Here is a 24,808-nt window from a genome sequence, read left to right on the forward strand (position 1 = left end):
CTTGTAATTTTCTCGTGTCTTCCGGCACCCACTCCTAACACTGATGACAGATCCCTGTGGACCCTGCTTCCCGAGCAGCCCTGTCAGGGGAGGGCTCTTTCTCTCAGACCTCTAGGCAGGAGGGGGGGCCCTCTTTGCTTCCAGTCGCCCCTTCCCGACCATTCTCCCTCTCTCCTCTCTAGAATGCTCTGGTTCGAAGTTCCGGGCAGGCCAGGAAGGAGTCCTCGTCATTTATTCCTTGACGATTTCAGCTCCCAGCTCACTGTCACTTTCTGTAGCACACGCCTAACTTCTGGGTGGTTCCACCCTGCACGTGGGCAATCGCTCCAACTCCTGGTCTGCGAGTCCTTGACCTTCTAACCTCCCACCATCCTATCCTTCACCCAACCTCAGTCACCTGCTCCCAGGGTCCCCCCAGACTTTGTCATCCTCAGAAACTGCACCCCCCCCCATAATTTCAGTTTCAGAGCCCACACCCATCTTTCCAGCTCCCTCCCTCTGGTGCCCCATCCTTCCTTCCATGAGACCCGACCCTCTGCCCCTACCACCCTTCGTCCTCTGACCCACCGGACCCACCGTGATGTCTCTCTCCCGCCTCCTGCAGTTTAACCATCCGGCATTATAACCATCCCCTTTGCACACCCCCTGGCTCCCTCTCTGCCACTCACGCAGCAAAATCACAACATAGGTTAAAGTGACTAAAGGAAACCCTACAACTGCACGTGGTGGCCTCGCTCCGAAATTACCACCTTCAACCTCAAGCGACCCCCAAGGCTGCTGGAGAATCAGACTCTAGTCCCCTCCTCCCCACCCTCTTAGAAGCTATTTCACACTTTCTCTGCTATCCTCAAGCCTCTGTCGCCTCTTCTCCTCTCACCCCCTGCAGCAGACCTTGTTCCTGTATCACCCACCAAAGAGGGCCGTCAGAAATCAACAGCCACAAGTGTCCCCGCTCACCAGCTTCATGTCCACAGCCTCTCCCGCCCCCTCCCCCATCCTGTGCGGTCCCACCCCCAGCCTGACCCTCCTCTGAGTCCTGGGGGCCATCCCATCGCCCCTGCCCAAGGCCAGCACCCAGGGCCACCACCGGCCTCCGAGGTCCCATTCTGTGAATCAGGAAAAGAACCCTCAATCCCCACAGCTGACTCAGCCCCCCACGCCCACCGGGGCACAGAGCGGGGTGGGGGGTGGGTGGGACACAGGCTATGATGTGTCCGGGCCCTGTCCCTTCTCCCAAAGTCACTTCCCCATCGTCAACACTTCCCCTTGCCTGACGGATTCATTCATTCCCATCAGCACTTCAACAAGCGGTTATTTTTTTCCATCTTTAAAAACAAAAAGCGAGGGCTTCCCTGGTGGCGCAGTGGTTGGGAACCCGCCTGCCAATGCAGGGGACACAGGTTCGAGCCCTGGTCCGGGAAGATCCCACGTGCCGCGGAGCAACTAAGCCCGTGCACCACAACTACTGAGCCTGCGCTCTGGAGCCCATGAGCCACGGCTACTGAGCCCACGCGCCACAACTACTGAAGCCCCTGCACCTAGAGCCCGTGCTCCGCAACAAGAGAGGCCACCGCAATGAGACCGCGCACCGCGGTGAAGAGTGGCCCCCGCTCGCCGCAACTAGAGAAAGCACAGCAACGAAGACCCAACGCAACCAAAAATAAATAATAAATAAATAAATAAATAAAAATAAGCAAAACACCAAAAAAAACCCCACTCCTCTCTTGAGCTTCCAGGAAGGACTCAGGCCATTTCTCCCCTTCTCATCACCCCCAAATCCCAATTCCTCCCCCACCTCCATCTCTGCTGACCTCAGTGCAGTTGGGCTCCCCTCACCCCAAAGCGCTTTTCCTCCAGGTGATCTCCGCAGTGCCAAGCCTCTGGCTAGTTCTCAGCCTTCGGCTTGTTGCAGGATCTTAGTTCCCTGGCCAGGGATCGAACCTGGGCTCTCGGCAGTGAAAACGCAGGGTCCTGACCACTGGACCGCTGGGGAAGTCCCAGCCCTCAGTTTTCTTGGGGCAGCAAAGGCGGCAGGACAGTGATCGCTCAGCGTCCTCGGAGCCCCTGCCTCCCTGCCTCCAGGCTGCCACCTCTCAGTATCCCTCCCTCCCTCCTGCCTGCCCGCTCTTTCCAGCCTCTTCTGCTGGTTCCTGTTCTCCGCGCTCATCCCTGGGACCCCCACTTCCCTGATGCTCGCACCCCAGGTGACCTCAGCTTCAGATGGTTCTCACGAAGACTCCCATCCCACTCTTCTGGACATCCTGACTCCTCCCTCCCTCCCATCACGTGCAGTCCGTCAGCTAATCCCATCTGTTCCACCTTCCAGACACCCAGAATCTGCCCCAGCTCACCACCTCATCCTTACCTCCCTGGGTCAAGCCACCCCCTCCTCTTGCCTCCTAACTGGTCTCCCCTCTTCTGCCCTGTCCCCACATCCGACAGCCTCCTCCCAACAGAGGGCAGAGTGGCCCTGTGAACACTGAGATCAGGGTGTGTCCTGACTCACCTCAAACACCCCCAAAGACTCCCCAACCCACTCAATCCTCAACCAAGGCTTCGAAGCCCTCTCTCAGGGACCTTATTATTATGTACAAAGTGACGTCAGAACACAGTCTCATCTCTTTGGTTATGCTTGTCTATGGCTGCACACATTTACCCTCTGGCCTTTAAGAAAGTTGGCTGACCCCTGCTCCATGCTATCTGCTCCCCACCCTTACCTAACCCACCCTCCCCCTCTACTCCCTCCCCTTGCTCTCTCTGCTCTGAACACACTAGCTTCCTCACCGTTCTTCCAAAATGCTGTGCATGTTCCCGCCTCAGGGCCTTTGCACTTGCTGTCCCCTCCGCCCAGAACCCTCTCTCCCTCTCTCCCTCATTCCTTCCAATCCTGCTCAGACTTCACAGGGAGCCCTTCCCTGACCACTCTGCCCACACCCACCCTCAGCACTCCCGCCTCTTTTTACCCTGCATGATTTTTCTCCATGACTTATCACCACCTGACAGGCGGCAGAAATTAGTGTTTGCTGTTCTCTCTGCAGTGAACTATGAGCCACTGTCTCTTTTTTTCCCTGCTGTATTCACAGCACATAGAATAAATAGTATGTGGCACACAGTAGGGGCTTATACATGGTGCTAAAGGAGTGGCTGGGTCGGGCTAAGCATCATGCAGCCTTTAGGATGTGTCCTGTCGTTTAACCTGCACCGCAGCCCTAAGAAGCAGGCTGCTCGTTTTAGAGATGAGCTTAAAGAGACTACCTGCCCAGCCCAAGGCCTTAAGCCGGTTAGCAGTGGCAGACGGCTACCCCGGGAGCTCCGCAGCGCATGCTCCTAACCAGGACCGCCCCGAACCCCACCTCTTTCCAAAGGAGACTTGAGACAGCTCAATCCGCAGTATCCCTTCCTACCCCTAATTCCCTTCATCCCATGCCTGGGCTCATCGGCCCATCTATCTGCTCTTCAACCCCCACCCCGTCTGCCCCCCGCCACTCCACCCTCATCCTCGTCCAGTTAAGGTGATAAGAGTCTCTCTTCTCTTCCCACCAGGACTCAGTTTTCTGCCCTCCTGGACCTGCCCTTCCGCGCCTCTATCTTCCTCTGGTCCACCTTCACCCAGTCGAATTTGACCCTGGAGGGGATCTCAGGCGGGACGGCTAAGGATCCAGGCAGGTGGAGGCAGGGGAGCGGGGGCGGAGACATTAAAGATCGCGCCTGCCCAGTGCGGGGCTGCCGCATGGAGGGTGCCCCCTGCGCCTCCACGCGAGCTGAGAACTTGGCGGCGGGAGTCTGTGCGCGTGCGCGCTCGGGGATGCGGGTGGCCATGGGGTGGGTGAGGCTCGCGGTCCTCGGGTTCTGGCCGCACGAGGTGTGCCCGGAGGCAAGGCAGGTGGGCCTCGTGCAAACTTCTCCACGTGCAAGACAGAACTCTGCCTGCCTTCGGCTCCCTCCGAAACGGGCTGGACTCTGCCCTACCCACTCCCCTCCGCGCTGTGTCCTTGGTGCAATCATACTTTTCTCCGGGCATTTTCTACCTGCCAAACCTCTTTGCCCATGCTGTTCCCCACCCAGACCTGCTGTGCTCTTTACTTTACGTTTTCTCTTTTCTAAACAGGGAGAGCACTGGGCCTGGAGTCAGAAGACCTGTGATCAAGATCAGTTCCCTTGCCCTGTGACCTCAGGCAAGTCCCTAAATTCTCTGAGCCACAGGCTCCTCCGCTGTAAAAGGGGAGTGGTGACACCTACTGTACTATCTCATGGGTTTGATGGGAGAATCAGACGTTTAATAAATAAATGCCAAAGAGCCTTTAAACTCTAAAGCAGTTCTTGAAGGAGGGGATGATTATTACTTCCTCTTAAGTCCTCTTTTATGTCTAGTAATACTTTTTGCCTTAGAGTCAAGTCGATCTGATATTAATTTAGCTATACCAGCTCTATTTCAGTCCTTATTTGCCTGGCTTAACTTTTTCATTGATTTACTTTCAGCCTTCCTGTGTCTGTATATTTTAGGTGTGTCTCTTAAAGCACAATGTGGCTGGAAGTTTTTCGGGTATTGTTTTTTGCGGTACGCGGGCCTCTCACTGTTGTGGCCTCTCCCGTTGCGGAGCACAGGCTCCGGACGCGCAGGCTCAGCGGCCATAGCTCACGGGCCCAGTCGCTCCGCGGCATGTGGGATCCTCCCGGACCGGGGCACGAACCCGTGTCACCTGCATCGGCAGGCGGACTCTCAACCACTGCACCACCAGGGAAGCTCCTAAGATGTCTTTTGAACAAAGTGTTTGAAATAAAACAGACTTTGCAAGTCGCTGGGCTGGGGAGCTCTAAGCTCCCTTCAAGTTCAAATCTGTGATTCTGAATTTAGATCTCTGATATAATGTTTTATAACAATCTGTTGACCTCTGTCTCCTGACAAATTTTTCAATCTTTTGAAAACTCGTAGAATGCATTCAATAAATGTTATAGAATTAATAATAAACAAATAGATAAATGGTCAGACATGCTACCCCCAAATATGGCACCTTGGCATACTGAATACTTCAAGCTGAAGTTTTTAAAAAACTATTAATTTATTTATTTTTGGCTGACGTGGGTCTTCACGGCTGCACATGTGCTTTCTCTAGTTGCGGCAAGCGGGGGCTACTCTTCGTTGCGGTGTGTGGGCTTCTCACTGCGGTGGCTTCTCTTGTTGCGGAGCACGGGCTCTAGAGCGCAGGCTCAGTACTTGTGGCGCACGGGCTTTGCTGCTCCGCGGCATGTGGGATCTTCCCCGACCAGGGCTCGAACCTGTGTCCCCTGCATTGGCAGGCGGATTCTAAACCATTGCGCCACCAGGGAAGTCCCTGAAGGAGTTTTTGAGAAAGCTGCAGAAGCAGGAAGGTCCCTCTGACCTTCCCCCATTGCCCTGCCCTTCTTCCCTGAAACAGGTCATAAAATTCCCATGTGCAAGGAACACCCCCTGTATCAGGAGAAAAGAAGACATTCTTATCACCAGAGACAGGGAATTTCTGGCCAAAAAATCTGTAAAAACAGACCTTGTTAAACCCTTATCTTCCTAGTTACTTCTTTACCATTTACAGCCCCAAGCCCAAACACCTTTGTCAACTCTTCACAAATTTCTTGTTTTTCTTTGTCTAAAAGCTTCCTGCTCTGGTCACTTCTTTGAGTCTCCATTCTCTTGTATACATAAAAATTCAAAAACTTTGTATGCTTTTCTCCTGTTAATCTCTGTCAGTTTAGGGACTTCCCTGGCGGTCCAGTGGTTAGGACTCTGCACTTTCACTGCCAAGAGCGTGGGTCAGGGAACTAAGATCCCAAAAGTGTAGCCAAAAAAAAAAAACCAAAAAATAAAAAACTGTCCGTTTAATTTTCAGACCCAGCGGGGACCCTAGGAGGGTTGAGAAAAACTTTTTCCTCCCTACATTGGCCATCCCTCCCTCTGAATAATTAACACAGGCAATGAGATGTACCATTTATTTTACCTAACTGAGGCTCAGTGAAGTTAAGAGACCATCCAGTCACTCACACCGCCAGTCAGAGGCTGCATTTAGGATTAAATCCAAGGCTCGCTGGCTCCAGAGCTGGTTTGGAGAGTTGGAATTTCCAGGCTGATTTGGAGACTCTGAGGACGTGCCTGGCGGGCCCCCGCTCTGGTCCAGTTTTGGCCAAGGGGAAAAGACACTGACCTTCCCGGGGCAACTCCTCTGGCTCCTTCATCTGGAAAGCTCAGTTTTGTGAAGACAAGAGATACAAGATTTGCAGACAAGATAAGTGACTTTAGCCCTGGCCAGCAGGAGACCAGAGACAAGAGGAATTTGCTTCCTGTGGTTGACAGTTTCTAGAATGTGAGAAAACCCTATAGACTAAAATATGGACTCTTTCCAAATCCCTTTAGAAACTGGCCTTTTAAAGAGAACGTGGGGGAGTTCCCTGGCGGTCCCGTGGTTACGACTCGGCGCGTTCACTGCTGTGGGCCCTGGTTGGATCCCTGGTTGGGGAACTAAGATCCCGCAAGCCACACGGTGTGGTCAAAAAAATAAATAAATAAATAAAAAGAACACGGTAATGAGAATGTCTGGCTGGAAAACCCTGTTACCTCAAGTGCGGCCCACTGGAGACTTGAGTTCCTGGCCTTGCCCATGCTGAAAACTCAGCCTCTGTGCACCGGGGCCAAGTCATATCTCGGAGACAGTTTTGGGCGAAGTAGAAAAGAATAGCTTTATTGCTCTGCCAGGCAAACGGGGCCACACGCGTCACTGCCCCAAACCTGACCTCCCTGTCTCCTCTTGGTGAGTGGCAGCTCCAGCCTCCAGTTGCTTGAGCCCCAAACCTTGCAATCTTGATCTCTTTTTCTCCTACATCCAGTCCATGAGTGAAGCCTGCTGCTCTGCCTTCAAAACAGATCCGAGAGCTGCCACGTTGGGAGAGGTCATCTCCGTCACATGGCCTTTCCACCCTGCTTGGCCTGGGACACTTCCTCACCAAGAGACAACGAGCCCACACAGCCTTGCCGAGCTCGGCGCCTGGTGTGGGAGCATTTTTCCCTGTTTCAGGCCCAGTGTGTGCTCTTTTGTTCTGCTTAAGCCTGTGTGTCATATGGCACCCGGCCAGCCCCACTGCTCTATCTGTCCTCTTCGGGGAGGGGATGGGGTCCTTCCACTGCGCCATGAGAGGGCCGAGCACAAGCAAACTGCCTGTCAGCTGCCGGGAGGGACCCGCTGGTCCCTGGAAGACCGACGCCACTACTGAAGCCGATCTTGCTGTCTCTTCTCAGCGTGAGTCCAGCGCCGTCCATCAGTGCTTGAGTGTCTGATGTTTTCCTTGACGCCTCCAATACCAAGCTGCCGTGGGCAGAAGTGCCTGGAGGACTCCCCTGGATTGATAACTGGTGCCCGGTGCTCTGCCTGACCTGACCACTCGTCACCACCTCCACCTCTCCATCCAACACTGTCCTTTTAGAATGTTAAGTCAGACCACATCCGACTCTGCCCAAAGCCCTCCAGTGGCTCCCATCTCACACTCAACCGGAGTCCTTGAAATGACCTTCTGACCCATCTGCCCCTGCTGCCTCCCTGACCTCATTCCTTCTTCCCATCCTCGGCTGCAGCCACTCTGGCCTCCTGACCGTGCCCCCAAACAGACTGGGCAGGCACACGCCCGCTCAGGCCTTCCTCCGAGCTGTGCCCTGTCTAAAACCTCCCAAGCAAAATGGAATCTCCCAGGTACTAGGGGCTTTTTCCCCTCACTGGGGTATCCCCAGCATCTAGAACACGGCCCAGCTCCCATCAGCTCTTGACTGCTTGTTGAATGAATGTTAGACACTCTCCCTTATGAGACCTGCTGTGTGGAAAGGGGCAGCCACCCTAGTGGCCCTCACTGTTCCCATGTGCCTCTGATGGCCTCTCCTTGCAGGATGGCCCTTGGCTTCCTGGGGCCACCTTGCCCGCATGGGCAGGGAGCCAGAGCAGCCTGAAAGTTTAAGTCACTGTCCCCCAACCCTGGAGTAGCTTTGGCAGACGACCAAGAAAGCCCAGCTCCCCTGTTTTGCAACACATCACACGCTTCCTTTCAGGGTCTGCTCCTGGGGAGCTCCACCTCAGACAGGGGCCTTCCTCTGCCCTCTCCCCAAAGATCCGCTCAACTTGGGGGTCTGGGGCTATAAGGAACTGGGGTCTCTGAATATACTCCCCCTCTGTTTGACACAGCCTCTCCTATCTGTACCCCCCCACCCCACCTCTTCCTTCCTTGAGAAATCTGACACACTCAGGATCCAGATGCAGGAGTATATGCGCTGCAAGCCTCCCACATGCCAGGAACTGGTACAAGCAAGAGAACTGGAACTTGAGTATTAGCCTCCTCTCCCCCACCCAAGGCCACAACCATGCACTTGACACGGGTTCTTCTACCTGATGCTTTTATATCTTACCACATGTACGCCACAAACAATACAGGGTATTGCTGAGAGGTTTTAAAATTCACACTAACGCTCTCATATCACGTGTGCCATTCTGCAACCAACGTTCGGGGGGAACCAACATTGATAGAAATAGGCCTGGTTTATTCATTTGAACTGCTGAACAGCATTCCTTAGAATGAACGGACCACGGCTTATCTGTCCGCCCCCGTCTGACTATGAGGCTGTTCCCGGTTTTCCACAGCTTCAGCCACCCAGCATCCCTTGGCCCCAGAGCACAAGCCCCTTCCCCGGAGGCCCATGTTCCTCCTTCCAGGGGTCTCACCACCTGACAGAGGACTCCTAATGCCTGTTCCCCCCCAAGAGCAGGACCTGAGTTCACCCCTGTAGCTCCAGCATGTGGCAGGCACTCAGCTTCTTTGGATGGACGGATACAGAAGAATGGGGGGAGCGGACTGTGCACCAGGCCTTGACCTCTTTGTGCCGGGGACGAGCCAGGATGGCCTGAAAGAGCCCAGGTACCTGGGGTCCAGTGGTCAGTGCCATCCCAGTGGGAGTGGGGTAGGGTCCTGGCCATGGGATCCTTGGAGCTTCTGGACAGGTGTCCCCGTCTGCTCTGAGGCCAAGACACAGGGTCTGCCAGGAGCAGACCGTCCCTGGCCCACTGACCCAACATCATCATGGGCTCAAGGAACAGCCCCGCCGACAACCTTGCTGTCACGCAGGGAGCCCTCCCGAGCGCCAGGCACCGTACATCTCAGCTGCATCATCACTGTCTGGGCAGGCATTAGCCCTCCTCCAGCAGACACGGGGGTCTGAGGGGCACACAGTCAGGGGCAGGGCAGGATTCAAACCAATACCTGAGCCATCTGAGTTCGGAGAAATGGACACCGATTTGCCGCAATGAACAGTGCCCTCCTCTGCTGGGGCCTCGGCTGGGCCGGAGCTGAGCACAGAGCAGGCCCAGCTGGTCGTGAGCCCCTGCTTCCTCCTGCCACAAGAGAATGGGCACCTAAGGCCTGGTGCCCTGGGGATTTGCCGGAATCTTCCCAGGAATGGCAAGTCCAGGCTCCAGCCCTGACGGGAGATTAAACGTGGCTCAAAACACACTCAGCTAGAGGATTCCCTGAACTTTGATGCCATGGCTCTGAGAAGGGCAGCTGGAGGCTGCGGCGGACCCCTGCGGCTACAGGCACCACCAGCCTCCAGTGATGGGGTCCTGGGCCCCAAGTGACTAGGCAGTGAGAAGCCGTGGGTCCTCACCCCTGCACTCCTGGGGCTTAGTGTGACCAGAAGCTCTCAGAGCTCCTGCGGGAGGGCTTGGCCAACTTCGGGAGAGGCGCCGGGTAGGGGCCTCACTGGCTCTTAGAGGCCTGACCCCACCAGGCTCAGGCACGGCTCGACCCAGGGCCTGCACGGAGCAGCTAAGGGTGGAGGTGACAAAAGCGACCACAGTTCCCAGCCTGGCACCAGTGGGATGCCTGGGAGGGAGGAGAGGCCTCGAGGAGTTTGGGACAGGTGTGCCCAGGGGCTCCTGGCCTCTCAGGGCACTTGATTCAGGCAACCCCTGAGATGGGGAACAGGAAGGCACATCCCACATTAGTTCTGAGAAAGGTGGGGGGACGGGAGCGCCCCGAGGATGACATCCAAGGCACCAAGAAGGTGATGCAGCCTCCTCCCACCCCTCCCCACAGTTTGTCAAACTGGCCCCTAGGCTGGGGCCAGGTGCAGCAGGGCTGGCTTCAGTATCCTTGAGGGACGTGAGCCCTGCTCTCCAGGTCGGCAGGGACTTCCGGAGAGTCAATCGTCTGGTAGGCACTGTGATCCTGTGAAAGTCCAAGGAAAGCTAGGGGGCGGGGGAGATGGGGGGAAAGAAAAAATGAAGGGTGAGGACTTAGGACATTCCACAAGGCCAAACCAACATCCCCCTACCCCTCGACCAGAAAGGCCAGAGCTGGGCATCCCAGCACCCAGGAGTGACAGTGGCAGCAGCCCCAGGCATCAAGCCTTTAGCATATATTATTTATTCAATCCTCCTGTAACCCTACAGAGCAGGTTTTTTATTGTCCCCACTTTACAGATGAGGAAACTGAGGGTCACAGAGATAAACTGACCCGCCTGAGATTATAAAGCTTGGAGCAGAGGACACCAGGATTAAGACCTAAGCAGCACGACCCCAAAGACAGGGCTCGTAGCCATTATGCCTCAGTGGTTCTCTGAGCAGCACATGCTCAGGAATCTGGCCAAAGGACGCCCAGCCCTGGGCCCACGGGCTCCTTTCCGGCTCCTCTCCCGGACAGAGCGGATACAGCGTGACTGTTTCCAGAAGGCCCCAGAGCTGGCACAGTTGCAGAGCCCAGAGGGTGCAAGGCAGGCGGTAGGGATCTCAGTGCCACACCCCTCACTCCCATCTGCACTCTGCACATCTGTCCTGTGCTCCTGAACGGGCCCCAAGGGCCCTGGGCCTCAGTTTCTTCATCTGTCTAATGGAGGAACGTCACTGGCTCCTCCCCGCCCCCGGGCAGGCCTGGGCAGTGCTGAGGTTGCCCAGGGTGGGCGGCCCCGGGCCATTCCTGCCCTTAGCCCTGCAGCTCTCCCAGCAGGTCACGGGCCACTCTGGGCCTCTCTTCTCAGAAGTGAAAGGTGGAAGACCACACCTCTCTCCACCTCTCTGAGAGAGAGAGAAAGGAGGTGAGAATGTGCATCAGAGAGGGCAGGGGAAGGGCCACCACGAGAAGGGGTACAGCTCAGAGAGGCCGTGGGAGCGGGCAGCGGGTCTGGGCTAAGGGAAAGCGCCTGCAGTTCAGGGCTGGCTTTGGCCGGGGCCCCCACGGCCTAGGCCTCAGCACCACCCCTCCCTTGGCCACCCAGACCCCGTATGTGGCAGGAGACGGGGGTTCCAGCAATGGGGCTGGAGGGAGCTGAGAGGGGAAGCTGGCCCTGCAGGTGCCTACAAGCCTCGGGCCACAGACTGCCCAGAACTGCCTGGGGCACTGGATCACACCCAAAGCTGCACCCATGTCTGAGCTGACAGGGGAACCTGGCACCATAGCCTGGTGCCAGGGGAAGGTCATAACAGGTGGGGGCGGCCAGGGGGACCCCTGGGCTCCTGCAGCAGAGATCAGAAACTTGCACACGGTCCAGCCTGGCTCCCAGAGCCCACGCCAAGCCCCGCCCTGCACCTCGAGCCCTTCTCTCAGGGGGCAAGCTTGGCTCCCTGGGGCCGGGGCTGGGGGGCGGGCAAGGTGGAGACCAGGGAGAGGTGGGGAGATGGCAGCGTGCCAGCACCTGGGCCAGCGAGAGGGGAGTCAGGGAGCTGGCGGGAGGCGCTGGCCTCACCAGCGTGGAGGAGGTGCTCACCCCCGCGCTCCCGGTGCATTTGGTAGATGAAGCAGCAGGAGACCGGCTTGAGGAGCGCGCTGACGATGGCCATGCCGGCGCTGAAGCGCTCTGTGTCCGAGAGGCTGGCCCTTGGGTAGAAGATGCTGATGTGGACGATGTCCAGGAAGATGGTGACCACCAAGCCACCCAGAAACTGCAAGACAGGCCGGGCGCAGGGCCCAGGGGCGACCACGTGTCATCCGGGTCTACGAGCCCGCTGCCCCCCTGTCCCACCCCCTCACTCTCCCACCATATACACCAGGCCGGAAGCTCCACTTGTGCCCTGCTGTGTCCTTGGGGTTTGCTGGACAACAGTTCAAGCCAGCAGGCAGGACTCTGTGGATGAGATGCCCGACTGGGGGCTGTGAGGCCGCGAGCAGTGGTGTGGGGCCAGAGCACCTTCCCCCACCTCCACGACGAGGTACAAGACTTGGGTCCAGAGCCTCTGAGATGGAAGGTCCCTCAGAATTCACTTGCTCCATCTTCACCACCAGAGAAATCCCTTCTCAGTCAGCCCGAGAGGCCGGTGCGGGTGCTCACAGCCATCTGGGTCTGAGCGGGTGTCGGGAAGCTCCCCCGTGGGACAGTTCAGCCAGACGGTGTCCACTCTGACCTCACAAGGTGGTGGAGTTCCCTCTTCACAGGCCTCCCGGCCACATCCCTCCCTATTAGGAGGGCCCTAGAGGTGGGTTACTGGCGTGTGCTCCACTGCCCTCGGGGAAGGGCCAGTCTGGGACACCGGTGGGAGCCCACGCCATGCCCCTCTTGGGGAAAAAATGAGCAGACTCCGGGCTCTCTGAGCCAGGCAGGCGGGGAAGCAGGCCAGACTAGTGAAGGTGCACATGGGCTGGTAGCCTGGGTGGGCTTACTTAGCAGAAAGTGGAAATGGGGAAAAAAGAAGGGAGAGGAGATTGGACGAGGGAAGGGGAAGACGGAGCCGGGCCCACGATCACCCTCAAGCCAGTTCTCCCCCCGCTCACCATACTTATGGCGTCGATGGAGTCCCGCTGCGCGACGGCCCACACGCCCAAAGCCAGGATGGTGAAGTTGGACCACGCGTAGGCGCCCGGGAACACGATGCAGCCCCTGCGGGAGGAGGCGGCATCTGAGTCAAGTCAGGAGGTGGCCGCCGCACAGGTGCCCACCCCTCCCACAGGTCACCTCCTAAGGCTCTCAGGTCTCAGGGCCCCTACGAGCAGAGGCCACAGTCCATGGCCTTGTTCCTTCCCCCCACGCCCCCGTGCTCCAGAAATGTCAGCACATCCCACCGCTCTGCCTCCCAAACGGATCCGGAATCTGGCCACGTCCCTCCAGGTCCAAACCACCATCCTCTCCTACTAGCCTCTCCACACTGGTCTCCGTACTTCCACTCCTGCCCCCTCCTGGCCATTCATAAACAGCAACCAGTTAGGTAAATCAGGGGACGTCACTCCGCTAAAAGTTCTCCAACAGTTCTCTTGGAATAAAATTCAGATTCTTGACCATGGCCTATGGGGCCCTGTGGGATCTGGTGACACAGCCCAGCCTATACCTCCCATTCATTGCCTTGCTGTCCCCTCTACCCTGAACACTTGGTCCCTTTTTGTCATTTTAGCCTCACCTCAACTGTTAACTCCAAGACTCCTTCTCTGACTGCCCCATTTCAAGTACCACCTCACCGCTTTCTAACACAATGCCCACCCTCTTTTATTTTGTAGGGTATTGCTACTAACTGAACTGTTTACTTGTTTGTCAACTCAAAGAAAATAACAGTTAACCCAGAGCCCTTACTAGTACCTGGCTCAGTTATAAGTGCTTTGAATTCGCTCATTTATGTGCATTTGTCTTAACAACCCCAGTAAGGAGGCACTATTGCTATCCTCATTTTACAGATGAGGAGACAGAGGCACAGAGAGGTCAAGTAACTTGCTGAAGGTCACACAGCTGCTAAGTGGCAGAGCTGGGATTTAAACCCAGGCAGTCTGGCTCAAGAGGCTGCGCTCTTATCCACCGTATTCGCTCAGCTTGGATGGCCCCAGCACGCAGTGGGGTGCCTCACAAATTTAAATGGCATTCCCTGAAGTGTACCATACAGAAAACATGTGCAAAGCACTTAAATGTAGGGCACAACGAGGCTTACTCAGAATAAGTAATCTCATGTTTTGGTTCTGAGAAAGCAGGCCTCACCAGCTCAAAATCTTGGGGAGCGTGACTGAGAAATCTGGATTTTGACTCTGCTCCTCGAGGTCATTAACCATGATTATCACTGTTCCCATTATTCACACCCGTTAACGTGTGCACTGCACTTCCACAACTGCAAAACGCACACGTGAGCTCAATGGTCTCCAGTCTTGGTATGGCAGAGAAATCTCCCCAGAAACTCAACAGCTAAAGCAGACGGTAATGATGAAAATCAATCCTGAGGTCCTCAGGCCTCCCTTGGGCAGGCCTGGGCAGTGTCCGGTGAGCAGAGCATTGCCATGCTTCTCTCTCACAGCTCCTGAGTGGCGTGCTTCCTTGTACCCATTTTACAGATGGAAACCAAGGTCCCAAGAAGTGGAGTCACTTGGTCAAGGTGACCTGGCTGGAATATAGCAGAGCCAGGACCTGAACAGGGTCAGTCTGAATCTTGAGTCTGCCGTCTCTGGGCAGGGGGTGTGAAGTGAGAGTGAGGGTCCACCTCTAAGCAAGTGACCTCACCCCTGTGTCAGGCGTCTACTTGCTGAGCCGCTGAGCTAACCCCCAGAAGGCGCCCAGCCTGGCAGCTGGCCTCTGGACACCCTCAATGAAGGTTAGCAGTTTTACAGTTTCAGAAGTTACACTTTCACCTTCCGATGACCTTATAGGACAAGTGGGAGGGTCAGTAATGCTCTCACTTTATAGGTGAGAAAATGACTTAGGGGGTTTAAGTGACTCACCCAAGGCCACAGACACACAGAGCTCTACCTGACATCCACCCCAGCACTGTATAAGAGACCGGCCCCCAGGCTTCAGCACCTCGGACCGCCCAGATGTGAAGGCCTCGGGGAAGAACTAGAGGGGTGACAAGCCCAAAGGGCTCGGGCAGTGTCTGGAGGAAGGTTGAGCGGTTGGTACTGCCCTGGGCTGTTGCCTCCCTGAGGATGAGGGCTCGAAGCTCCTAGGGCAGTGATGGCAAAGGCCTCTGGGTACTGCCTGCCCCTCTGACATCCTTGGCACATGGGGAGCTTGCTGGTGATGTTCTTGACAAAGGTGCTATTTAGTCTTGGAACGGGCTGGGAGACGTGGACAAGGCCCGTGAGACACATGGATGCAGACCCAGGACACACATGGACAAGACCCCAAGGAGACACGTGGACCCAGATCCTGGGAGACAGGTGGACATAGAACAGGACACTCAGAGAGTCACTCACCAGATCGCCAGCAGCCAGTGAACCAGAAGGATCGCCTGTGACACACAAAAAAGAGGGAGTGGGTGGGGAGGAGATCTGTGCATGTGACCACCATGGTGGCAGGGGGGTGGGCAAGAAAGCTTATGGAGCCAGAAAACACCGGAAGCCCCCGCCTAGCACCTAAGAGGGCTTCAGCAATGTCTGTTGAAATGAAACACCACCAACAGTGACAGAAGAGAAGGTAGAGGAGGAAGAGCACAGGCCAGGCGACGCTGCCACGTCGCCCTCCCCACTCCCTCGGGGCAGCTGACACCTACAGCCCTTCCTGCTTCCAAAGGCGGGAGGCTCCTTTGGGGAACCTGGGAATCTGCTCTGGAATCAGAGAAGCCTCAGTGGGAAACTGGGGTGGGGGGGGAGTTCAAATGAGGCTGATTTCTTAGGACACTGGAGCTGGGGTGCCGTGTGGGGACGGGGGGATGCCGGGTGCGTCCAGGGAATGGGAGAGCAGCCCGGTGGCAGAAGACCAGAGGAGAGAGGTGGGCCTTGAGGGCCTCGGCAAGGAGCATGGATTTCAGCCAAAGTGCACTGCGGGCTTTTCTGCAGGAAGGTAACACGCTATGATTTGTTAAGAAAAGAAATCCCCCTGGCTTTTTTCTAGAGTTCTGCGCTATCCCACCCTTTTTGTTGCCCCATATGTCCTTCAAAGACAGCCCTCTTTACCGGAGCTGGTCTCTATTCCTGGTAATCCAAAGGCCCCTGATTGCAAAGCAAGTAAAGAAGGAAGGAACAGATGCTACAGGGAGGACAGGGCAGCTGCCAGCTAGAGCTTCCAAAGAAGCAGGAAACTCGGAGCTGGTGCTAAAGGGGACGCAGGGACCAGCCAGGCAAAGGAGAGGGAGAGCGGGGAGTCCCAAAGTGGACACCCGGAAGCACAGGCAGGGACGCAGGACCCAGAGCCCCGAGGAGGGGGGGGCGCCGAGGCTGCGGGAGGCCAAGAGCCCCAAGTCGGGAGCTTCAGTGGGGCCTGGTGGTCGGTGGGGGCCCTTGAGGGGGTTTGCTCCCGGCACTGAGCAGTCAAGTTGGGAAGGGGAAGCCAAGAGCCTGGGGCAGGGATGGCATGCTGGGCCCAGAGAGCAAGGGCGCACGGCCAGGATTGCAGTGGTTTCTGGTCTGGTGCAAGGGGCTAAGGAGAGGGAGCCACCTGCAACAAGGAGCTCTGGCTGCGTTTCTAGAAGGGTTACTATTTATGGCACACCTGCGATGTGCCAGGCCCTGGGCCCAGCGCCCCACGTGACCTTCTCTGGGCCTCACAACAGCCTCTGGAGCAGATACTAGAATCATTCCCATTTTACAGTCAAGAAAACTAGGCTCAGAGGTAAATTAAGTTGATCGTGATTCCACTGATGGCAAAACTCAAATGAAACTGTAAGTATGACTCCAGAACCAGGGCTCCTCGCCTTCACGCCGGATGCACGGCCTTCAGCGGAGAGGAGCAATTTGGGCTTGAGACAGACGCAGACGTTTTCCACATGGGGGGCAGGTGACATCCGGGGCAGACACCCGGGATACACCACCTTCACCCCCAGTGCTCAGTGAAGTGAACAAAGCCCAGAGTATGGTCCACAGCGCCCAAAGAATCCCTCTTCCGGCTACAGAGGACTAGATCGATTCTGTAAGGACCAATGCACCTGACCTTACACAGGTCTTGAGACTCCGAAGAAGTTGAGTCTACATGACAGAAGGCTAGCTCTGGAAGGAATCTTTGCCATCACCTTCCCTCGTTTATTACCGAGTGCCTCCCACGCGTCAGGCAGCATTCTGAGATTTTTGTGCATAGGAACGCATTTCATCCTTACAATCCTCTGAGGTACAATTTTCCCCATTTTACAGTTGAGAAAACTGAGGCTCAGAGGTAAGTAACTTGCCCCAGGTCGCACAGCAGAGCCACGTTTCAAACCTGACTTAGCCAGGTGTTGTCCGACCCGGGGCCTGGGCAGATGTGCCCTCCCGTTACAAAGATGGGGAAACTGAGGCAGAGGAGGCCTAATCTTCTGAGGGTTTCTTTTCCCAGGGGCTGAAGAGGAGGGATCACACAGCGCTAAGTTTCTGAAACATGTACAGTTTAAGCCGGCATCGCTGGCACCTGCTTGGCCTCCACCCTGGGGATTCAAAGGCGAGCTGGGCAGATGCGACACTGCGCTGCCCTCCCAGACCTGACACCTAGGGTGGGCGGTAAACTGTGAAGCAGGCCATCACCTGAGGAGTGTGGATTTCCAATGAGACAGCCTGCTGTGAAGGAAGTTACAGCAAAGGAAAAGGAACCTCATTCTGCATCAAGGGAGAGGTGCTTAGGAGGCTTCTCTGAGGGACGAAGGGGGTGAGCAGGGGTTAACCAGGGGCAGAGGGGAAAGAAGAGCATTTCAAGCAGAAGGGACAGCACCTGCAAAGGCTCTGTGGCAGAAGGGAGCATGGAACATTCTGGAAACGGAAAAGAAGCCAGTGTGGCTGGAGTGGAAGAGGAAGAGTGGAGAGGAGGGACAGGAAGCTGGGGGTGGGGCAGGGCTGGGCCTGGAGGGTGTGGGGCGAAATTCTGATCTTTATCTTAAGAGCAAAACACTGTCCCCCTCTGTCTAACAGGAAACCCTGCCCACAAAGGGGAAGGGACCTGTCAGAGGCCATGACACGTGGCCAGCCACGGTGGTCCTGGTGTCGGGTTTTTAACTAAGACAAGACACCAAGGAAGGAGCCACAGGGGAGGCAGCTCACGTCGCCACTCCGGAAAATCAACACCAAATCCATCCCTCCCTTGACTTCTATTTCAGAAATGGTCTTCATTTCCAAGTGCTCTGGTTCCCACCTCTAGACTGTGCACACTGCAGGTCTTTAATAAAGGGGTGCTCTTGGCCTGCAGAGCCCAGCTTTATCGTGGTAAGAGGAAAGGCTGAGACCCAGGGAAGCCTGTGGGGAAACCATTCTGTTTAACCTGCGGGGTAAAGTTTTTCCTGGAGCCAGAAAAGCTTGTAATGTGGAGTGAGCACCTGCTAAGGTCCAAAACTAGGCCCTCTCTTTTGGGCAGAACAGAGTATAATCTGGAAATCCTGCAGACCTTTAGCAGACACACATCCCCTCGGTGTGACATCACTTTTGTTTTCTAAATATTTAGGAAACATAGCATTAGTGGATCACTTCTCTTCAGCCCTGGGAAAAGAAACCTACAAAGACTAAGCCTCCCCTGCCTCAGTTTCCCCACCTTTGTAACGGGAGGGCGCACCCACCCAGGCCCAGAGGGGTCTAACGTGCAGGAAAACTCCAACAAGAAACCCAGCCAAGATTCTAAAACATAGTGGCTATATGTACACGTATAACTGATTCACTTTGCTGTACACCTGAAACTAACACAACACTGTAAATCAACTATATGCCAATAAAAATAAAGAAAAGAAAAAGAAACCCAGCCAAACTGGCTCTGCCCTTCCTGACAGCCCTCATTTCAGCACAGAAGAACTGTCTGCTGGCGCTGGGGGAGGTTTCTGGTAACCAAGGGGATACTGGGGATTCCCAGGTACTGCCATAGTGAATGAGGGAGGGAGGGGCCTGAGAATGTGCCTGGGCAGCCTGACCGTTCTGACTGGGCAAGAGGAAACAGACTTGAGCTCCTGGACTCTTCCTATAGACTCGGCCCAGGGGGGCTGCCCCGCCCTTTCCCCCCCGCAGAGACAGGCATCTGACGGTCACTGGATGTACCTACTTACTAACCGTAAGTACTGTATGGAACAGGCATCCAGAAACAGCGTCAACCACATCAACCCCTGCTACTGAGGAAGATCTGCCTGTCACGTGTCTACACTACCCTGAACACTCGGCCCATGTCATCTTTACAACCGTCTGGCGTAGAGTTTTAATCCTGTTTTATTTATGAAGAAACTGAAGCTGTGAGAGATTAAGTAAATTGGCCCAAACGGTAATGCTTATAAACAAGAGAGCCCAGATGCAAATCTCAGGTCTATCTGGTCTGAGTTTTCCTGCTAATAAAAATGTGATGAAGGGGCTTCCCTGGTGGCACAGTGGTTGAGAGTCCGCCTGCCGATGCAGGGGACACGGGTTCGTGCCCCAGTCCGGGAAGATCCCACATGCCGTGGAGCGACTGGGCCCGTGAGCCATGGCCGCTGAGCCTGCGCGTCTGGAGCCTGTGCTCCGCAACGGGAGAGGCCACGACAGTGAGAGGCCCGCGTACCGCAAAAAAAAAAAAAAAAAAAAAGTGATGCTACACCACCTCCTGGACCACTAGATCCTCCCCTTATCACCCTAGAAGGTAGGGTCTAATTTTATGCTCTTTTTATGGTGAGGAAACTGATACTCAGAGAGGTTTAGAAATCTGCTCCAGGTCACACAGCTAGTAAGCAACAGAGTCTGGCTTTGGACAGAAATCTCTCTGGCCCCAAAGCCTGTGCTCTATCCACTGTGCTGGAAGAGCAAGGGAAGGGTGGATGGAAATGAGGAGGTTTGACCTTGAGAAGAGAAGGCTAAGGGGGAAACCTCAGGGTCCTGCGGACCAGGACTTAGACCCTTCGTTTGCCACTAGAGGGCCCACGGGAGTGGGGGTGGGACTTCCTAGACGGGTGGTAGACAGACTTGAGGTCACCATACAGTTTTGTATTTTTTCAGCTTGCAGGATTCAACCTGTGCCCTCGGCAGTGAAAGCACTGGGTCCTAACCACTGGACCGCCAGGGAATTCCCAGGAAAAATATATTCTCTATATTAATCTGTATGGAGGGAATTCCCTGGCGGTCCAGCGGTTAGGACTCTGCACTTTCACTGCCGAGGGCGCGGGTTCAATCCCTGGTCAGGGAACTAAGATCCCACAAACCGCACGGCACGACCAAAAAAAACCATAAACAAACAAAAACAAAAACACCCAGAATATATTTTCCTGGTCCTGTGCAAACACTCGGTGGCCTGTTGCATGAGGCAGCAAGATCCCCGAGGACCCCCGAGGGCTGAGGCTAGGGGACAGCACTCAGGGCTGCTGGAGAGCAGAGGCAGAGGTGGGCAGTGGTTAATGGTGTGGGCATTGCAGCCAAGTATGTGGATTGGACCCCAGCTCTGTGACTTAGAGCTGTGTGACCTTGGGCCGGTCACCTGAGCTCTCAGAACTGCTGCGTGCTCTCCTATAAACTGGGACTATAATGTTTCACAGGGGTGTTGTGTGGCTACAGAGAGGTGGAGGGATGTGCGAAACATTCAATGCAATGCCTGCCAGGTAGTCAGCCCCCCAGACGTGGCCATCCTCATTACTACTATACAGTCAGCTTCCAGAGTTCTTAACCCTCATGCTACACTACCCCCTGCACCCTCCTCCAAAGGGCCTTTCTCCCAAGACCTCACGAACCCAAGCCTAGTGCCTTCGAGACTTGTCACAGTGACATTCCTCCAGCTCAGGACTTGCCTCACGGGTGGGGCTGGGTTAGCGACTGCCCAGAGGGCCTGGGGCACTTGCTTCTGCTCACCTGGCACCACTGCCCACTCCAGCTGGGCTGGGCACAAGCAGGCATTGAGCCAATGCCCAAGGAATGTGTGAAATAAGGGAGGGGGTCGCGCAGGGCCACAGGGGTGCATTGCCCCAGCTCCCAAGGGGCTCTGGTCTCAGAACACCCCACTCAGACGGCGGTGAACAAGCATCAACGGCTCTCTCCACAGGGTGGCCAGGTTTAACAGCAAAAACACAGAGCACCCAGTTAGTTTTCAATTTCAGATAATGAATAATTTGCTAGAATGTCCCAAACATTGCCTGGGATATACTTATACTAAAAAATTATTTATTGTTGATATGAAATTCAAACTCAACTGGATGTCCTGTATGTTACCTAGCAACCCTAGCTGCTCAGGCCCTCCCAGCACTTAGTTGTCTCTGATTGGTATCAGTTAAGACCCTCTGAGATATCATGTTTTATTTCCCAAGTCAAGGGAAGGACCAGACATTTCATTCCGGGCACCCAAAGCCAGCACAGCTCACACCTGGGGTCCTGTGTGGCCTGTCCCACCCATGAAGTTGCTCCAAAAAAAGCCCCAAACAGACTAAGCCCTCCCCGTGGACAGAAAATGTCAAGGCAGAAGTCAGTCCTAACTAATTGGTGGCCAGGAAAGGACACAGCTTTGAAGTCTGACCCTGATGGATTCGAACCCTGACTCTGCCACTAAATCTCTGTGGGACCTTGGCAAGTTACTTACCTGGTCTGAGCTGAAGTTTGCTCATCTGTCAAAATCTCAGAAGGTTGATGTGATTAAATAAATAACCTGGCACACCACAGATGCCCCCCAAATGCGGGCTCTCTCCCCTCTCAATTCCTGTGGCTCTGTCCCTCATTTCATTCCCTCTTAGCAATTATTTTAGGCAAATCTCTAATTAAAGAAAAGGCGGTCAACATTAACCCCACACAGGCTGGAACAGAGTATCGACACCAACAAACCTTAGTTGCCCTCATGTAAATTTCTTCCCAGCTAAACCTTCAATCCAAGTCCATTCCCTTGTTCCAGCCATCTCTCCCCCTAGCCATTGACTGAAAGCTTCGGGGAGGTTTACTGAAGCAAGTATTAAGCAAAGTATCAAGGGACGTCTTCCCATATGAAGTCACAGCACAGACGGTGTCTAATAATCCAAATATGGATAATGTATTGTTCTGTAGTCATCTATCTCTTAGATTCCTTCAGTACCAGACACCACGGGTGCTAAATTCTTTGTCATGCGTGAGTAAAAGGGCATTCCTGGTAACTACAGTCTCGAAGGAAACTGCACTGAGACCCAAAATGGCAGGTTTGGTCCAAGGTTCATACGTTCCTGACCAAAGTTAAAGGCTTCAGCCTCTCAGTGGCAAACAGAGCCAAGAAGCACTGGGCTGGTGGGGCGGGGAGGAAAAAAAAGAACAGCCGCTGGCATCCTGACAGCTGAGGACACGGCTCAGGAAATGAAGACACCCCAGGAAGCTCCAGTGTTTCCCTAAACGCGCAAAGTTGGCGTTCTCTGCTTTTAAGTAACTTCTGTTGGTGTCTGTGCTGCTTACGAAATAAAGACGTTGAATTTATAAACTTTGAAAAACCACTCGTCTGGGATCACAGCTTCGTCTGCCAACAAAGGAGGCTACCAGGTTGGCGTCGGGGGTGCAGGTGAAAGGTTTAGCCCCTCTCTCGGCGGAGGGGAGGTGGGCCGTCTCTAAGTCCCCCTCGGGCTCTCGGTGGGCCCCTCCCCCCCGCGCCTTCCTCTTTCCCCAGGGGAATTCTGGGCGCGCAGGCCAAAGCGAGCCTCAGGGGCCCGGCGCTCCCAGCTGGGCCGGTCTGACTCCGGGAAGAGGGGGCCTCTTCCCTCCCTTCCCTCCTCCAGTTTCCTCTCGGTCTTTCCTGCTGGGCTTCTGTATCCCTCTCCTTGCTACGGTCTATCCACCCACCTCCTTCTCACCTGGACTCTGTACGTTCTCTTTCTCCCTACCACCCCTCTTTCCCCAAACGCTCGGTCCTCTCACCTCTAAATTCCTACTTTAAAAGCGCAAACGCCCAACACGCTCGGGGAGACCCGCCCCGCGCCCGCCCGCCAGCCCGCCAGCCCGCCAACCCCAGCGGCTGGGCCACCCCCGCCCCGCCCCGCCTATTGCCACCTTCAGGTTCACGGCGGGCAGCTCCATCCCGACCAAGCTGGAGGGAACCTGCGCGACAACCGCGGGGGCTCCTGGTCTACGAACTCGGGAAACAAACTTGCCCGGCTCCGCCCCGCTCGCGGCTCCGGCTCCAACCCCCCCGGGGTAGATGGGCACGTGGGTTGGGTCACGTGACTGTTGCCCGGTTGCTAGGCGACGGCGTCCGGCTGCTAGCGCCTTAGTCCCGCAACTGCCCAGGTAGCTCCCGGCACCCCTGGAGAGCATCCAGATTTGCGTCGCAAAGGGCACAATATCTCGCCGAGTTGAAGTCCCTGCAAGTGGGCTGATGGGAGAACTTGGGAGAACGTCCAGGTACAAACTGCAGATGCGGCAACAGCTGTGTCTCATCCCAGAGGGCACCCTCTCTCCTCCCTCCTTCTCCGGTGAAAGTGGAGACAGTTGCGGACCTCAGAGGATCCTTGTGAGGATAAACGAACTAATTCATGTTGAAGAAAAAATGATTCTGACACTTGCTAAAATGGTAAGGAAAACTTATTCAAGACTACTGGGGCAGGGGTTCCACAATAGGGAAGGGAGAGATCAGGCCCAACTCGGAGAACCCCAAGGATAAGTGGGGGTTTATAGGCAAGCAGCAGAGTGAAGGGTCAGTGGATGGCAAAAGTATTACTACGAAGAAACATCAAGGATAGGGTGATTCTTGCTAACCTGACCTGACAGGATTCTTGCTAAAGGTAGGCCAAAGACAGACCTCAAAAGTGGGGAATGGGGAACTTGATCAGATATGGAGGGTGATCAGATATCAAGGGTCGGAGGGATTCTTGCTAAAACTGGGCTGTGCAGGATGCAGAAGGCTGGGTTGAGGCCTAGTCAAGAAGAGGGCTCAGAGGAGCCTAACTACAGTTTGGTTAAAGATACAGTCTTTGTCCGGACTTCCCTGGTGGTCCAGTGGGTAAGACCCCGTGCTCCCAGTGCAGGGGGCTGGGGTTTGATCCCATGTCAGGGAACTAGATCCCGCAGGCATGCCGCAACTAAGAAGTACTCATGCCGCAACTAAAAAAAGATCCCGTGTGCCACAACTAAGACCCGGTGCAAACAAAATAATAAATAACTCAATAAATATTTTAAAAAAAAAGATAGAGTCTTTGTGAACATAACATGCCCAGAACAAATGCCTGGCACTTAGTAAATAGGCAATATACATAAAATATTGTTATTATCAATACATAAGGGGCCTATGGTTGGAGCCTTCTTGAGTTAACATACTTAAAGCTTCAGAAAAATCCACCTGGAAGACCAGCAGAAAACTTATAGTCACACTTGTCTCCAGAAGGAAGAAGACTCGAGAAGATTCTACCAAGACACTGTCTGCCCCCCAGCTGTGAATGGAAGGGATGGAGGAAAGAAAGGGCTCTCCCACCTGGCATCTCTCTTAAAGACCATCCTCCTCCCCAGCCCATCCTCCACCCATAACCAGAGAACACTTTCATTTGGGTAACTCCAGCTTTCATTTAGAGGGTCCACCTGAGTCTGTCTGAGTGTTTATTCTTATTTCCAGGAGGGGAGAGACCACGCGGAAACTTGAAAAACTGCCTGGGTGGGTCCTGAGATCATATCAAGACACATACTCTCTCCAGATACAAAGAAGGACTTTTCTAGGTGAGTGTGGGAACTTTTGCAGGGCTGCAGGGTCCGCTGGCCTAATTTAATGCCCCTTTTGGAGACACAGTCATCCAGCCGGGGGGGCAGAACAGCACAACATCTGCCAGAGTAACCGAGAGCTGGTAAGCTTTAGGGACCAGACACTGGGTAGGATTGTTCGGGATTCAGAGCCCAGGGGACGAGCTGGACCAGAGTAGCAAGAGTTTGAGTCCCATCCTTGTCCACTTACTGGTTCAACTTGAGTAAGTCACTTTGCCTCTCTATGCTTCAGTTTTCTGATCTGTAAAATGGGGATAATAATAGTATCTTCCTCAACGGGTTGTTAGGATTTGTTAATACACAAAAAATGTTTAGAGCATTGCCTGGC

General features: G+C 54.8%; 1 protein-coding gene across 2 annotated transcripts; it reads right to left on the bottom strand.

Annotated features, from left to right (window-relative positions):
• Positions 1-8,387: 8,387 nt before the first annotated feature.
• Positions 8,388-22,892, bottom strand: AGTRAP (angiotensin II receptor associated protein). Of its 2 annotated transcripts, XM_029229876.1 has the most exons (5): positions 22,783-22,892; positions 15,157-15,191; positions 12,766-12,871; positions 11,765-11,939; positions 8,388-10,250 (listed from the first exon to the last, which is right to left on the bottom strand). In XM_029229876.1, the coding sequence occupies exons 1-5, from the start codon at positions 22,807-22,809 to the stop codon at positions 10,147-10,149; spliced, it is 447 nt and encodes a 148-aa protein (XP_029085709.1). In that variant the 5' UTR covers positions 22,810-22,892; the 3' UTR covers positions 8,388-10,146. The 2 variants fall into 2 exon arrangements, with proteins under 2 accessions (XP_029085709.1, XP_029085707.1); XM_029229874.1 differs by lacking the exon at positions 22,783-22,892 and having other exon boundaries at positions 15,157-19,268.
• Between the last annotated feature and the right edge of the window lie 1,916 nt (positions 22,893-24,808).

Source organism: Monodon monoceros, unplaced genomic scaffold (assembly GCF_005190385.1).
Source record: "Monodon monoceros isolate NGI ecotype Baffin Bay Population unplaced genomic scaffold, NGI_Narwhal_1 Super_Scaffold_18, whole genome shotgun sequence".
In the NCBI taxonomy this organism is placed as follows: Eukaryota; Metazoa; Chordata; class Mammalia; order Artiodactyla; family Monodontidae; genus Monodon; species Monodon monoceros.

Excerpts from the sequence above, each read along its gene's own strand:
- AGTRAP (XM_029229874.1), bottom strand. The coding sequence starts at position 15,239 with ATGCACAGATCTCCTCCCCACCCACTCCCTCTTTTTTGTGTGTCACAG. Across the intron at positions 12,872-15,156 it reads CACTGGCTGCTGGCGATCTG|GGGCTGCATCGTGTTCCCGG; the intron begins GTGAGTGACTCT and ends CTCCTCCCGCAG. Across the intron at positions 11,940-12,765 it reads CCATCGACGCCATAAGTATG|TTTCTGGGTGGCTTGGTGGT; the intron begins GTGAGCGGGGGG and ends CCTGTCTTGCAG.